The sequence below is a fragment of the Ascaphus truei genome, chromosome 9 (genome assembly GCF_040206685.1).
Source record: "Ascaphus truei isolate aAscTru1 chromosome 9, aAscTru1.hap1, whole genome shotgun sequence".
NCBI classification, from domain to species: Eukaryota; Metazoa; Chordata; class Amphibia; order Anura; family Ascaphidae; genus Ascaphus; species Ascaphus truei.
This window is the reverse complement of record NC_134491.1, coordinates 64,021,457-64,038,377: the sequence shown is the minus strand read 5'-3', so window position 1 is coordinate 64,038,377 and position 16,921 is coordinate 64,021,457. Positions and strand designations below refer to the sequence as shown.

Here is a 16,921-nt window from a genome sequence, read left to right as displayed (position 1 = left end):
AGTGCAGCTGGTTCATCCGCCGAAAAAGCACACGCTGTGACCTCCTCTGAGCCGCTGGCATCTTTTCTCCTCCTGCTCCTAAGCGCCGTACAGGACGGCCGTCTGCTCAGGGGAGGAGGAGATCCCTCTAGGCTAACTGGCTCTGTTGTAGAGGTGATCCTCATACGTCATACCTCAGCTGTTATTGCGGTCCCGGTTTTAGAAAGCACAGCGTGCGGCAAGGTGGAAAATAGCTGCAGTGTGGGGCACTCAAAAGGGCTTGCAATGTCTATGTCTCTAAGGACTAAATGAGCATCCAAAGTGTCTAATCAAATGTTCAAAAAAGCTTGAACTTGACACAGAGCAACTAAAAACATAGCTGATAACAATCCAATGCGTTTCGTATGGACAATCATACTTCATCAGGGATTGCTGATGAAGTATGGTTATCCATCCGAAACGCAGGGGATGAGGCCGGAGTCTGAGATGCTGTGAGGAGGGGAGGTGGGTGATGGCGGCAGCATGTGCCTGTGCGGGGGGGGGGGGGGGGGAGAGACACTGGTTAAGTTACTGTGGTGGTGTTTGCGCATGCACTATTGTGAGCTGCCCACACTTGCTACGGTCTCTCCCACCAGCAGTTTTTAGTTGCTCTGTGTCAAGTTCAAGCTTTTTTGAACATTTGATTGGACACTTTGGATGCTCATTTTTCATGTTCCTGTGTAGGACAGGTCTATTGAGATCTGTCTCCCGCCACTGTAGAGGTAAATAAGAATACTCACAGGTAGTATTAGGACCTGCATAGTGGTCATGCCGTGACGTGGCTGCAGGCTTATAACGCTTTGGCCAAAGGGTTTAACTAAATGACCCTTACAGTATGTCATATTGGATGTAGCATTGGGTATTTTTGTCTTTTGTTGTATTGTTCAGTTTATATGGAGAGACCAGCAATGAAACAATTGTAAAATTTAGAGAGAGATATTGAATAACACCCCCTCCATTTTTTTAAATGGTCATTCAAAATGTTAGGGTGAGATTCCTTGCACGTTTAGGACATTGATGTGTTATTCTTCATATCCAGACATTTTTTTTATTAAATAAATAGTTTTATTCAATGTAAACATTTACAAAATGCTGCTGTTGCTTATACACAGTCATTTACTTTAACCCATTCTCGAGCAGAGGGGCCATCAAACTGTGTGAAGCACTGGGCAGTCCAGATATCTCCAACAAGTTAATAAGTTACATTCAAGTTCAACCATATTCAATACACTGCATTGAGGCCTCCCTGACAAAGGAGGGGATAACCCATTACGTGTGAGAACTGTTCTTTATATGTACCTGAACAAGGTTATCAAAGTGCAGAATATAAGTGCAGTTTGTTAATTATCACGACATCACATATCAGACACTTAAACCCAAAGAAAAGACATTTCACTACAAAGAATAGTTACAATGTAACAAGACAGAAATATATATATATATATATATATATATATATTTTAAAGAATAAAATAAACATCCCACTTCCACATACACTCTGAAGGTATCTTCCCTGACAAATCCCCCCTATCTCATCCATATATTTTGACGTGATCCTCTCTACAAGAATTGATGTGTTCCTTTAGACTCTTATGTGAGCCTCCTATACAATGTTTAGTCTGTATAGTTTAATGGGAGCACTTCAAGAAATATTGTATTCCATTCACTTTCATGGGCCTACATGCATATATGTCCAGTCAAACAAATCAATTCTATGGGTCAAACCTAGCCACAATGCTTAGTGCCCTTAACTAATTGTGAAAATACCAAATGGAGAAGTCAGGGGTCACATTAGAGTTGTGCACTGCATGACAGCCTGCAAAGGAATGGTATACTGGACCTTTCAGCAGCAAAGCGATCAAAGTGATAGCAGCGATTATGAATCAGAAGAGATGGAAATGTGTACTGGACATTTACTCGTAATCCACCCTACTGGCATTAAGCGAAGATCCCCATTTGTACAAGCCAGGTGAGCTTCTGCCTTCAATGCATTGGTTCTCCAACCCATACTAAGAAGTCTCTGTTGCTCTCTGGAGCTCTTCATGTTTTCGGAAAGCAGCGAAACCGAAATAGACTACCAGCATTAAAACATAGCACTCTTCCTTCTTTGCTCATTAATCCAGCTCCCAGGGCTCACATCCATCTGAAGCATTTTCATCACCCACGTATCCTTGCGAGCACCATCAATAAACTCATCTAGGGATAGCTGGCCTGGTGAGAGAGTCATGGAAAAGATGATAACATTAACTCAATGACAAACATGTTTCCACCATGCTCGACAGCAGCAGAGATATCAACCTTCATGGGCTAATACCAGTGAGATTTGGGGGTTTTGGATACAAAAAAGGTATTTACATAGAAAGTGCTGATTTTTGTCAGCGAGACTCCAAATCACACAGAAAATAAGTGAGAGCTGACAAGTCTACAAAAGATAGAGTATGACTGATGTACAAAAGATGGGGGCCATACAAATGCACAAGTTTGGGGCACATGTCAAAATCGATTCAAATTTTGCTGCTGGTTTTTAATATGGGCTCTATTTGCTACAGTCACATCTGCAAAACTGGGGCAAAACCAGGGGGAAAACATGGAAACGGAGTTCTATGGAAAGGAGTTTGAGTGAGAAATGGGAATTTAAACCTCTATTAAGTTCCTGTATCTTCTCTGGTAAAAATCTCGAGAACCAGATGGTCCCCGAAGGTAAAAAAAAAACCTCATGTGGTTTAACTCAGAGGTCCCCCTACTTCATATACATGATATAAGGGGGGAACTATGGGGAATGGGTTCATTAACTGTAGCATTAGTGCATAAGTACTCCAATATTGATCTGTTGATGGCAAATAAAGAGCTGAGGTCAGGTGTGTATTTGTGAGGGATCAAATCGCCTCTTATAACTCAATCCAGGCCTCTTTTTCCCGCTCAATCTGCTAATGGATCACAGCTGTACATAACCTAGTTCTTCTGTTTGTGGGTATAAAGAAGAAAAGGCAGCACCTTGCTCTGATCTCTTGCCTTTCTTACCTACAGTACAGCCCAGTTCCAAGATACTAGGATGTTAAATCTCATACTACAGGGGTTCTCAATCAACTCCAGTCCTCAAGATTCCCCAACAGGTCAGGTTTTCAGGATATCCCTAGTTCAACACAGGTGGCTCAATCAGTGTCTCAGTCTTTGACTGAGCCACCTGTGCTGAAGCAGAGATATCCTTAAAACTTGACCTATTGGGGTGTCTTGAGGACTGGAGGAGAGAACGCATGTTTTACTGCTAATCAGCTGAGGAGCCCTGATGTAATCACACACATTCACTCTACAAGGCAGATAGCCAAGCTAAGGCTTCTTCTTCGTCCATTAACAGGAATCACAGCCTGCAGACGATCCACTCTTATGGGACTGATGCTTGTGTCATTAATTATATTGTTATGATTTGTAATGAGAATTTGAGAGGCATAGAAACATGTGGGTCATTTATCAAAGTTTCCGGGCTGGTTAAAGCCCCAGGAAAAGAGTGGGAAAAAACAGCATCAGATTTATCAAACAAGAAAATCCTATTGGTTGCAGTAGAAATGTATTTTCATTAATACATCTGGTGCAGTTTGATTGATAAATAACCCCCCTGATTCTTTACAGGGCTTGATTTTGTACACATTCGAAGGGGGATGATATTTACTAAAGTCTTCCGGCTGCACAGCTAGGGTGAAGGTAGTGCAAAAAACAGCACCGGCTTTATCAAAGGGAAACACTCCAAGGAGTCTATTTAGCAAAGTCCCCTGGCTACAAAACGGGGGCAAAAAAAGGCACCAGATTTAATGAGGATTTTTTTTTTAAATCTAATGTCATTTTTGATAAAGCATGTGCAGTTTTTGTACACATTAGTGAAGCCAGAAGACTCTGATAAATGACCCCCCCCCCCCCCAATTACTTTCATGGGATTCTTTAGTCTGATGAATCTGGTGCTGTTTTCTTTGCACTGGCTCTGTCCCGGTTTTGAAGCCGGGAGCCTTCAATTCTAAATATCCCCCCTCGGTTTGTGCACATGTTGAAGTGCCTGCGATAAAAGGATGTCAGTACCTGAGCGCTCTTTTTGGAAAGCAATCTACTGTGGTCGTTAATGTGCTGCTGGCTGGGGCTGTGTAGGAATCCTTCAGCTACACAAATAACCAGTCAACAGTTTAACCTGACCCGTTGCACAATACCATCCCCACTACTTCAGCTTTATCATTCTCAACGTGTTCATTTTGCAGATATTAACGATGCACACGCAGTATCTGTTAAATAGACCAGCTGAGAATGCTGACCCTGCAGCCGTATGGGTGGTATTGTGCGGCCGGGTCATATTGAAGTGCCTGCAATGCATTATTAGGCTTCTAGCAGGGGTGGCCAACTCCAGTCCACAAGGGCCACCAACAGGTCAGGTTTTCAGGACATCCCTGCTTCAGCACAGGTGGCTCAATCAGTGGCTCAGTCAGAATGACTCAGTGCTGCTCAGTCAGAATGAGCCACCTGTGCTGAAGCAGGGATATCCTGAAAACCTGACCTGTTGGTGGCCCTTGAGGACTGGAGTTGGCCACCCCTGGTTTAGAGTTTCAGTAAAACCACAAGGGAGATTAGGGAGGCATTACTAGGTCTTCTAACGTAACACTAGAAACACTCCAGAACCCTCAATTACATTCACCTTCATCAAGGCCGAAGACACATTAATGCATGACCCAATATCTACTTATTGCTAGTAACGCTGCTTTGTTAGGCTTAACCCCTTTCTCTGTAATGCGCGTCGTTCATTTCTCTGCATGAATAAGTGTGAAATGTCGGTTGCTCCCTTTCAATTTCTAGGCGTGAAGTGCAGATCCTGGATTTGCAGTCACTAGAATGTGACAATCACTCTATATAAGGAGCAGCTCATGTAATCAGAGTGTGGGATGCCACAAGGACTTTTGCAATACGACTGGAAAGTGGAAAAGTGATTAATACACCTTTTTATATTTGGGAAACGGACTTTATTGGACAACAAGGTCAAGAGAAAAAAGGATTATTCTGAATGTTGCAAATAAAATGGCATATTACGTGAAACAAAGTGGCCTGTGTACTCGGCGGCGCAAACAGGTTTTTTTTGGCACACGGAAATCACATTTTAAATTGCGCTTGTGTGCGCCTATTTACTAACTTAAAAATAGCTCAATCTGCCCCATCAAAAAAATCATTTTTTTTCTTGCACAGAAATGGACGGCGCTAGACACACAAATGTTAATGGTATTTCTTTGCGCTCCAAAAAAGGAGACAGTGCGTCAAAATTGTTTCTATTGTTAGAAAAGAATTTAAGCAGCAAAACTTGAAAATTCCTTTGTTTTTTTTAAAATAATTAGTTCTGTGGTATTAGATAATACTGACTGCATTTTTTTTTAACTTCTAATACCATTTATAATTATTTTTTGAATGTACTGATCATCCTTTGGTTGCTACAGCAACCACTTAGAAAGTCATAGCCACTTCCTCTTTTGAAATAGGCTCTGACATCTTTTTGAGCTCTGTACTTTGGCAACAAAGTATCACAAACAGATCTGTTTCCGTGTTCCATACAGCAGACGGTCTATTACTCTGAAAGCTGTAACAATAATGTGTTACACTTAGTAATATATAATGTTACATATCAGCTGCAGCATTCCACTGACTGCAGCATAGTTAGAAGGCGTCCATTATGTTAGTCACACAATCAGGATTTTTTACAGATTTATAACAGGAGCACCAAACGATTGCCAGCTTAGGTAAGACTTCAGAATTATACATTTTCACATGTTTTACATATACAAATAATAAAAAAAATTAAAAAGGGGGAATGTAAGGTTGGTGCTTTAATTTGCTATGTATCCACAAAAAAAGGTATTTGATGCAGCACGGATGTTTCATTATATAATGTATCAAGATGTATAATTTTCACAGTATGGTTATTAAAAATAATATTACACTAATACTTTATATTTACTAACACTAGTTATAAATACAAAATTCACATAATTCTATTTTAATGTAAATTATATAAGGCATTCAACATGAACCAATGTGTCGAAATTAATTTCAAACAACCATCTATGCGACATATGTATGATGTCACGTAATGAGTTTCATACATACGACATGTTTTATGAAGGTTTGTATTACTTTTCACACAATAAAAATTAAAATGTGATCTTAGTGCATAGGCATCTGGTCAAGTTTTGCATACCATTAAAAAAAATCAAGATCTGTTGGCCGAAAAGACACAGGAACAAATGTATTAAACTGTGCTACCCTATAAGACACCATCCAGTACAGCTTACTATATATGGCCTTTTATAGTCTATTTAAGGTGTCTTCCAGTCCAGAATGGAGCAGCACTTCTTAGTAAATATGACGCACACAGTGATACTGTATATAAATCTATTTTCCATGTAGTAGTAAGGGAGATGAAGTAAATTGCTTAATACAACTAAAAATAAGTGACATTTGCAATAATTCAACCCTCAAGATGAGCACTTGATGAACTACTCTGCTGATATGTTGACAACTTTGGTATAATTAAGTAAAACACGAATACCAGTGTGATTCTCCATAACACAAGGTAATGTGGAGTCAGTTGGTTGGTCTGCCACTAGCAAAAGGCTCTACATCCCAGTACCCACCCATTGGGCATCAAAATCCTGACACACTATTGAAAACAAAAACATCATACCATCTCCGTTCTCATCCACCAGCAGGAATATCCTCTCCACCACTTCCTCTGGAGATAGCAAGGGCGCTCGGTCCTCTGTCCCCTGACGACAGACTTTCTTCAAGTTGTAGATGGACTGAAATGAAAGCTGGTCGGCTTAGTATGAGACAGGAATTCCTATACAAGCAGAACATTTACACAGCTAACCAATTCACCAAGAGAAAAGACTGGGCAGCCGGGAGGCGATATCAATGAAGCAAGAACACCAGCACACTCGTTTCATGCAATAAAAGGGGGACAAACGTTTGACCATTGTTTTACCAATATTGGGAAGGTGCTGGACCATTTAAGATGATATTGCACAAAAAGATTATTCTTGACGGTAAAAGGGTGGATCCCCTGTCACGTAATGATGCAGGGGAAACGGTTTCAGAGAGTGAGACAGCACTGAGCAGCCTGGCTTAATTAGCCTCCTCAGCTGCCTCACTAGAGACTGTAAAAGGTTCTCTGATCCACAAAGTTGCTACGGACATAGAAACAAACCGTGTATAAGCTCCAGGAGGCCTGGAACAATGCCCTTCAGGCAATGATGAAGTAATAATGGGAGTTAGACACCGGAAAGTAAGGAATTAAGGGGCTGCAGTTTTCTGAGTAAACAGATTGATAGGGGTGACAAGGAGGGAACACAGTGGGGACAGTCAATCGTGATATGCAATCACTAAGTCCCCCTAGCCCCGGCTATGCGCGGCGTGGAGTACCCTCTACTCACAATAAAACGCCGCCTTGATCACCCTTTCTTACAGCAGCTGCCCTGACGCTGCCGAAGGCGTCTCCTCCAGGCACCCGGTGGTGAAGCAGATTCTCTCAAGCAGCAACAAAACGAGGTAAGAATCAATTGTCCAGCCGCTTCATATAATGAAAAAATAGGCACTCACCAGCAAAAAAGGTTAAAAACGTATATTTTAATGAACTACATAAAAAACAAAAAAACAGACAGTACTAACTACTCTCCCACGCGTTTCACACCCCCTGTGGCGCTTTCTCAAGGAGTAACGAGGTGGGGGAGGTCCTGGGTACTTATGACTCTCCCCGTCATACAAGACAGCTGGTAAATAATTAATTTGATTTGTCTTGCAGAAAGAAAAGACAAAGAAGAAGAAAAAGAAAAGACAGGAGAAATAGGAAAGAAAGAAACAGCATCTCCTGCAGATTGTCTGTGTTCATTGTGAGATGCTCTGTTTCTTTCTTTCCTATTTCTCCTGTCTTTTCTTTTTCTTCTTCTTTGTCTTTTCTTTCTGCAAGACAAATCAAATTAATTATTTACCAGCTGTCTTGTATGACGGGGAGAGTCAAAAATACCCAGGACATCCCCCACCTCGTTACTCCTTGAGAAAGCGCCACAGTGGGCGTGGGAGAAAAGTTAGTACTGTCTGTTTTTTTGTTTGTTATGTAGTTCATTAAAATATACGTTTTTAACCTTTTTTGCTGGTGAGTGCCTATTTTTTCATTATATGGAGCGGCTGGACAATTGATTCTTACCTCGTTTTGCCACAAAGTTGCTACACCTGGACCGCGCAAAAAAGACCACCCTGCACAGAGCAGTCAGACTCTCTGATTCAGGGAGACACTCTGGGCTGTGGAGAGGACCCTGCCCTTTGACTTTTTTCTCCTCTATCCCAGAGTAGGAAGCTGGTGGCCCGAAGGTAAAATTTGCCTATTTCTGATTAGTGTGTTATCGTTGGTAAGGGGCTCAGCCCCCCCAACTTGCAGATAGACTTTCTACATTCACTAGTATAACCACCCTCTGCCGAAGCCTGCTGAACTGGTTTGGTAAGCTTGCCCTGTTGAAACGATTGAGCCACTGAGTGGACGCTGCCACACAACGATCACTCATGGAAGAATCTGCACCCACTAAAATGACAAAGGATTTAATTAAAGTCCCAGCAATAACCTTTTCTTACTCACTGCTGTGAGGGGTCCAATTCTGCGTTGTCATTAGTTCCATCCATAAATCCACTCCTTAGCATCCCACGATACTTGTTTGTGCACAGACATCTTTTGCTGGAATCGCTCATCATAGAGCCACCAAGAAGTCCTACTAGAATTCATATTCGCAAACCCCACCATATCTTGGTATTCAGACAAAGTGTAACAAAGATGGGGTGACTTTTTGCCAATTACACTTGCATTGATGGAAAAGGCTTGAAGCCAATTAAAAAATATCCTGGGGAACAACCTTTTCTCAATAACTTCCTTCCTAGCTTACACTCTCTTACTGGACTTTGTTTATGCCTCCCTGTAACCCGGCAGCAAGGACCATATTTCAATGTACTCTCCCTTCCATATCTTCTCCTTCACCTCCGCTGGTAGGTGCAATCACAATGGGCTAGTGATGCATGTGTATGCTTCCTGAAAACAAATGTCAGTAACCTTAACCGCCTCTGCCGGGCCCACTGTGGGAGCCAGTAATGCCACCACTGCTTTGCCTCTATGCCGACCCGTGCATGAACTGACCACGGCCAGCACAGGCTAAGATCCCTCCCATGCAGTCGCCATAAGTACAGATGCCAAGATGCCCCCTTGTCCACCACAGGACCCCCTGGGCGACACTTCAGTGCAGACAAGAAAACCTTCAGCAGGGGCCACCAACTCACCTGCTTCTGTGCCTCTAGGCAGCCACCCATCCACTAGGGATTCACACCCAGGCCCAGACACTAGCCCAGCTACTGCCCTTCCTGTGGCAATTGTAACTTTCTGCGAAACACAGGCAGAGGGGCCCTCGTCGCCCACCAGCCCTCCTGGTACAGGGAACTTACTCCCCTGGGGAACCCCAATAAAACCCCACTCTTCTCTGCCTAGGAGGCTGTGACAGAGTCACTGACTCAGTAAGCTGGAATGGAGGATGTGTGTACTTTCCAGCACTAAACCAGTTAACCTACAGTTGGACAACTGCATTCACCTGCAGCCTAATTAAGCAAGATGCCTGAGAGACTGCAGGTTTAAAAGGCAGGAAGTGGCTCACACAAGGTGAGCTTGTTTTTCCCCTGGAGAGTGGAGAGACTTCTCCTGGCTAGGAAGCCCTAGCTGTTGCTCTGGTCCCCCAATCCTGCGAGGAGCTTTGCTGCTGGGACCAGCTGGGACCCCAACCCAGGATAAAGATAAAGATTGCTGCGTGCTGGACAAAGCCTGTTCCCCGGAACCGGCGTTCCTGTTTGCTATTGGAGCTACAATACAGATAAGACTTTATTGTTATACCTTATTGTTATACTTTGGGGAGCACATGTTTTGGGCATAACCAGATTAGTAAGGGCTCAAGAAGTTGAGTTAGTTTCCCTAACGGGAATAGGTTTTATTTTCTGTAATTTGGTTTCTTAAAGGGACAGTGCACCCGTACTTTACTTGGTTGTGGCTAATAAACCACTACAGTTTAAAGTTTCCCATCGTGTCTAGCGTCTTACTGACCCCTCCGCGAGGCCGTCCTGCCACAGAGGCAAATACGGGACTCGCTCCAAGCATACTCATCCTGGAATCTTGCTACTAAAAGGGGGAGTGGTAAATCAGGGGAAGAGGCTGGCGCCCTGTGACCCAGGGCCCTTCTCTTATCCCCTCCTGGCCCAGCCAACATCCTGCTCTATGTCCCGAGTCTTCCAGCCGATGCCGCAGACTCCCAATCCAGGCAGATCCTCTCTGGGGCCCAGTATGCCTCTGGGCATGCCACATGGTCCCCCGCCACATAGGCCACTTATGGACACTTCCAGAGCACTTCCACCGCTCACCGCAGTCTTTGCTGCCCTGCTCCATACTCAATCCAGGTAGTCCCTCACCGGGGAAACAGCGCGTGGTGCTCAAGTCCTCGCCACATGCTCCCCATAAGGAAGCAGCTAGAGTTAAATCTTCATCCACTGCGGCCACTACAGCACCATTCAGACTACCCTGGAGCTGCCGCTGAAGCCATCCCTCCTCCTGGGACCTGTCCTCTTCATGGAGCTGCCAGACAAATTATTGGACCTCCAACATTAGGCCTAAACGCGGGACCACAAGGAAGCAAGGAAGGGGATTGATTTCCTCTGGCTGCTTCTTTTTGTCTGATTATCGCAGAATTTGCACAGGCAAAGCCCCCCTTTTATTCCCCCCTTATCTTTTGACAATAATGACAGTGTAGGCTAAGGGTAAAGAAAACACTTGATTGATAAACACTTTCTCATTCAGAGGCCCCTAAGAATATGAATTAATGTTAATTAAAGGAAGCCACTCGATAGGCAAATTCTTTACCAAAGATTATTTTTCTGGCCAGCTATGTGGGAAGGCACCTCTACATTCTCTATTCCCAAGGGGTCATTAATCAATATTCATTATAGCATTCCAATGGACTTTATTGCTATACCTCATTCACATGCAATACGTGAACAGGTTTCTCACCTCCACTATTTCTAGGAGCTCTGTCTTGTCTATACAGCCATTTCCGTCTCTATCGTAAATTTTGAATGTCCACTTCAGCTTGTGCTCCAGTTTTCCCCTTAAGACGAGATTCAGAGCAGCCACGTATTCCAGGAAATCGATGGTGTTGTCCTGCAGGAGAGAGAGCAGAGCATCTCATTATCTGTTTACAGCTCCCGACACTCACCTGTGTTACGGAATGGGACATCTCGCAGCAGCTACTACGCTGCTGGCCAGTTAGCCGCCACCGATCACCCGCCGGCCACTTCGGTAAATGATTAGCGTTAGCATTAAGGGTTAACTTTAGGGGGTTTAGGGGAAGGACTTAAGCCTTTTAGGATAAGGTTAGGGGGTTAGGGTAAGGGGTTCAATTACAGAGTTAGATTAAGGGGTTAAGGTTTTTAGAGTAACGATTAGCATTAGCATTTGGGGTTAAGGTTAGGGTTTGGGTAAGCGGTTAACAGGTTAGGGTAAAGAGTCAAGGATAGGGGCTTGTAGGGCAAGTGGTAAGGTTAGGGGGTAATTTTCGTGGTGAAACGGCCGGTGCCTAAATATCACGGCAGCGGCTACCTGGCTGCGGCGAGATGTCCTAGACTGCTGTGTCAGGACCCACGGTATACACAGTGCGCTTGGGAGTGAAATGAGATCCCACTTGCCCTAGGTTAGGGGGGGGGGGGGGTTCGAATTCTCTGCGAAAGTGCTAATTTTTAGCATTTTCAAATATTTGCAAAATCATTTGAGCTGGAAATTACCACTGCAAACAGTTCAAATATAAATTAGAACACTTTTTAAAAATGAGCCGAAAATGTGAAAATCTTTAAAAAAAATATATACAAAAATCATCGAAAGTAGAGAAACGCCGGCGTAGCTTTTGTGCGAGACAAAAAAACCCCAGCAGATATGGTTTATATGGCAAAATTGCCTCATTTCGCTCAAATTTATCCTTTGAAATATTTGCGAAATGGACATGTTTACCCATCTCTGCAAAACATTAGAGCTTGAGCTACAAAGGGTGTAGAAAGCACTCAGCACAACAACACATTCTGCTGGTGAGGAGCTCAGATCTGCAGGAGGAATGCAGGAAAAGTTCCAGCGTCTAAGCGATCAGCAGAGAATGGCAGAGTTATTAAGCCATTATTTCGAAAATTCTAATTATTTTATTTATTTATAAAATATTTTACCAGGAAGTAATACATTGAGAGTTACCTCTCGTTTTCAAGTCTGTCCTGGGCACAGAGTAAAACAAAATAATACATGGTTACAAATACAGTTACATAAATGAACAAGGTATACATTATATACAAGACATTGCGTGCACAGTTAAAGAAAATATATATTATGAGCGTATGAAACAGTTACAGACCAGATTAAAGTGTGAGACAGCCTTAGATTTGAAAGAACTTAAACTGGTGGTGGATGTGAGAGTCTCTGGTAGGTTGTTCCAGTTTTGGGGTGCACAGTAAGAGAAGGAGGAACGGCCGGCTACTTTGTTGAGTCTTGGGACCATGAATAGTCTTTTGGAGTCTGATCTCAGGTGATAGGTACTGCATGTGGTAGGGGTGAGGAGCTTGTTCAGGTAGCTGGGTAGCTTGCCCAGAAAGTATTTGAGGGTGAGACAGGAAAGGTGAACTTTGCGCCTAGACTCGAGTGATGACCAATCTAGTTCTTTGAGCATTTCGCAGTGATGTGTGTTGTAGTTGCATTGGAGAACAAAACGACAAATTGAATTGTAGAGGGTGTTAAGTTTGCTAAGGTGGGTTTGAGGAGCCGAGCCATATACTATGTCTCCATAGTCAATAATTGGCATTAGCATCTGCTGTGCAATACGCTTTCTGACCAGGAGACTTAGGGAGGATTTGTTCCTGTAAAGTACCCCTAGTTTGGCATAGGTCTTGGTTGTCAGGGTATCAATGTGCATCCCGAATGTTAAGTGGGAGTCAAACCATAAGCCCAGGTATTTAAAACTAGTGACAGGTGTTAGGGTGGTGTTAGCGTTGGTTCTAATCAGGAGCTCAGTCACTGGCAGCCATCTTTAATAGGGCCTGGGGAAAAAGTTCTCCAGAACAGAAAACCAGTGTAATATTTGACAGTGAGGCAGGAAGGGTTAAAAGAGGGAAAGAAAATAAATGTACCTTGTATAGAATTTTTTTCCCCTGCCATATTGAAAATACAGTATGTGGCCCTAATAGCTTCAAGAATTACACTGAGCCACACACATCCTAAATCTTTCTTCCTCTCTTTAATACCCTGGTGCAATGCTGCTTCTGATAAAAAATGTAGCCCTGGGTAGTTTTGGGGCTATAGTTCTTTCTCCTCCTGGCAGTAATACTTAGTAAGGGTAAGTTGCCAGGAGTAATCATGGGTTCTCCCCACTCACTGCAGCGCTCTGAGTCAGATAAGGCAGTGCAGGTCTGTCTGTGTCCAATAAGGGACAGGGGCGGGCTCTTGCTGAATGTGATTTAGGGAGAAGCACTTCCTGATTTAGATCAGTTGCAGGCAGGGTGGGGGAGGAGTCAGTGCCTGGCTGCAGGCAGGGTGTGAGAGGAGTCAGTGCCTGGCTGCAGGCAGGGTGTGAGAGGAGTCAGTGCCTGGCTGTAGGCAGGGAGGGGGAGGAGTCAGTGCCTGGCTGTAGGCAGGGTGGGGGAGGAGTCAGTGCCTGGCTGCAGGCAGGGAGGGGGAGGAGTCAGTGCCTGGCTGTAGGCAGGGTGGGGGAGGAGTCAGTGCCTGGCTGCAGGCAGGGTGGGGGAGGAGTCAGTGCCTGGCTGCAGGGTGGGGGAGGAGTCAGTGCCTGGCTGCAGGCAGGGTAGGGGAGGAGTCAGTGCCTGGCTGCAGGCAGGGTGGGGGAGGAGTCAGTGCCTGGCTGCAGGCAGGGTGGGGGAGGAGGCAGGGCCTGGCTGCAGGCAGGGAGGGGGAGGAGTCAGTGCCTGGCTGCAGGCAGGGAGGGGGAGGAGTCAGTGCCTGGCTGCAGGGAGGGGGAGGAGTCAGTGCCTGGCTGCAGGCAGGGAGGGGGAGGAGTCAGTGCCTGGCTACAGGCAGGGTGGGGGAGGAGTCAGTGTCAGGCTGCAGGCAGGGTGGGGGAGGAGGCAGGGCCTGGCTGCAGGCAGGGAGGGGGAGGCACTGACTCCTCCCCCACCCTGCCTGCAGCCAGGCACTGACTCCTCCCCCACCCTGCTTGCAGCCAGGCACTGACTCCTCCCCTACCCTGCCTGCAGAGAGCTCCGCACAGGAGAGTGAGGGGAAAGGGTTGTGTGTCTGTGTGTTTTGTGGGTGTAAAGGGAGCCAGCATAGTGTTTTATTGGTGTTTGTGTCTTCTGTTGGTGTGTGTTTTGTGGGTATAGAGGGGGCAGCAGAGTCTGTCTTGTTGCTGTGTGTCTGCTGTATATGTGTTTTGGTGTTTAGTGGGTGTTAGGGGGGGGGCTGCAGTGTGTGTGTCCTCAGTGTGTGTTTTGTGGGTGGAGGAGGGGTGCAGAGTGTTTTGTGTGTGTGTGCAGTGTGTGGGTTTACAGGGGGGCTGCAGTGGATGTAGGGAGGGGGCTGCTGGTGTGTGTTTTGCAGATGGAGAGGTGGCAGTCTGTTTTGTTGGTTTGTGTGTGCCTCTGCAGTGTATGTTTTGTGGGTGCAGAGGGGGGGGGGTTGCAGTGTGTTTTGTGTGTGTGTCTGCAGTGTGTGGGTTTCCAGGTGGCTGCAGTGGGTGTGGAGGGGGGATGCTGGTGTGCGTTTTGTGGATGTAGACGGGGCTCTAGTCTGTTTTGTTGTGTGTCTGCAGGGTGATTTGTGGGTGTAGAGGGGGGCTGCAGTGTGTGTGTCAGTGGGTGTAGATGGTGGCGGAGGGCTGCAGTGTGTGTGCGCGCAGTTTTGTGGGTTTACAGGGGGCTGCAGTGTGTTTCTGTGTTTGTGGGTGTAGAGGGGGGCTGGTGTGTGTGTTGTGTGTGTGTGTTTTGTGTAGAGGGTGCCCTGTTCTTCGGGGATTATTACTTAATTAAACTTTATTTAGGGAGATACAGTATGATTGATAGTGGGTGCCTGTCCTCATCTCATTTCGGTGCCTGAGACACAGGGAGATATAGTGACTTGTCCAAGTTCACAAGGAGAGATCTGAACTGGGTTTCACCCACTTCAAAGGGTTACTAATGAGCAACTCCTTCAGTGTTCATACCACTGAGCTCCAGTGGTCCTGTATGTAGAGTATGTTTGTCTGGTAAAGTCACCAAGGTGTGATGGCTTTTAATGTTTCAAGACAACCTAACCATTATGAATTGGCATCACTCATATCATTGTGGACAGATCCCATAAAGAGAGAGAACCCCAAATACACATGGGTATGCCGGCAAAAAGTCCATAGAGTTAGACACTTAAACAGATAAAAAAAGAACAATAGACACTTTAGGGGTCACCCAGCACCCTGAGTAATAATAATTGACATTGCCCAGCAATAAGATTGAGGGGGTAATAATAGTACCTCAGTCCTCTGCAAACCCCCCACCCCCCTCCACGACTCACCCCGTTTTTATCGAAGGCTCGGAACATGTGTTCCACATAATCGGCTGCTTCCTGGTTATCCGCCACCCCAAAAAATCGCTTAAATTCGTGCATGAAAAGGGTCCCGCTGGGACATTCCACCACAAACTTCTTGTACCATTCCTGCAACTCCGCCACATCGATCTCCACCTTGTCAGACTCCTCGCTCAGGTGCTGCCCCATTCTACTGTACGGAGGGATCGCAGGAGGGTCCTGCCCTGAAACTGTGCCCTGTACTCCTCTTCTTGTCCGTGTGACCCTCTTCCCTTCTGTGTCGCTTTGCTCCTAGACTATGAACCAGATTAACGTTTCGGCGACCAATCTGTCTGGTCTTTTCTGGTTTTCTACCTTGAAAAAGAAATCCAAAACTTTATTGGTATCTTTCAGACTAATGAAAGGATTAGGTTTTAAAAAAATAGATGTCTAAATATATGGTTAGTCTCCCCCAAAAGTGTCCTACGCTGTTTTCATGCTCAATTGTATAAGCACCACCTAAAAGTAGAAATGTTTTTTTTTTCTCTCCTGTTCAGAGATGGACATCTTTCTCCTCCATGCCCTTCTCTTCTGAATGATGTTGAAGAGTTTTCATAGCTGTGTTTGGTCTGAATTGTTCTGGATTCTTTATGTATTCATCCTTTTTGCAGAGACCTAAAAAATGAATGTACAAACTACATCTATTAAGGACTCTCAAGGAGAGAAGTTCCTCCTGTGTTTCTTGTTCACCATTCAGCCTTTTTCTTCCATCCCTGATATGCTCAGGGAACAGGAACCTCTATTGCTAGAAATTAAAAATTACAAATCCAAGATCAAGACATTTTACAGCAAGTAGGATGAATGAGCAGAATAGGTGAGTCTAGGGGTCCTTATCTGCAGCCAGCTTCTATCTTTCTGTGGTTCTGTTTGTATTCTCCTGCAGGCTGCTATGAACAGGATACAGGCAGTGGAACCAGCTGCTTCAGTTAGACATGTGTTGCCAGATATGGATAAGAAGGTCTAAGATCATTAGAAGATTCTCACTAATACCTAAGATGTAGATCCTGCAAGTCTCTAGGAAGCATCATGGGAGGTGCCAGGTAGGAATATATTCATATTAAAAACTCTTAAGCACACATTTATTTACATGTTGCCATTAATGTGGAGAGAAGGGATAATTTCAAGTTATAACCTGGTTTTGCTGTCTAATAATCAGGACAAATGTATAGTAAAGCTGATATACCTCTAACTGGCCAGCTGAACATTTTTCTTATATAGCGCATACAATTTACA

General features: G+C 44.7%; 2 protein-coding genes across 3 annotated transcripts in view; one reads left to right on the top strand and one right to left on the bottom strand.

The window, feature by feature from the left end:
• The window catches only part of IRF6 (interferon regulatory factor 6), a 52,925-nt gene that overhangs the window by 426 nt on the left and 35,578 nt on the right, over positions 1 to 16,921 (top strand). The gene's annotated exons all lie outside the window — the stretch shown is intronic.
• On the bottom strand, positions 664 to 16,655 carry GUCA1B (guanylate cyclase activator 1B). Of its 2 annotated transcripts, none has more exons than XM_075615253.1 (4): positions 15,638 to 16,655; positions 11,120 to 11,269; positions 6,722 to 6,848; positions 664 to 2,229 (listed from the first exon to the last, which is right to left on the bottom strand). In XM_075615253.1, exons 1-4 carry the CDS (start codon positions 15,836 to 15,838, stop codon positions 2,102 to 2,104), a joined length of 606 nt encoding a protein of 201 aa, XP_075471368.1. In that variant the 5' UTR covers positions 15,839 to 16,655; the 3' UTR covers positions 664 to 2,101. The 2 variants fall into 2 exon arrangements, with proteins under 2 accessions (XP_075471368.1, XP_075471369.1); XM_075615254.1 differs by having other exon boundaries at positions 670 to 2,229; positions 6,722 to 6,836; positions 15,638 to 16,651.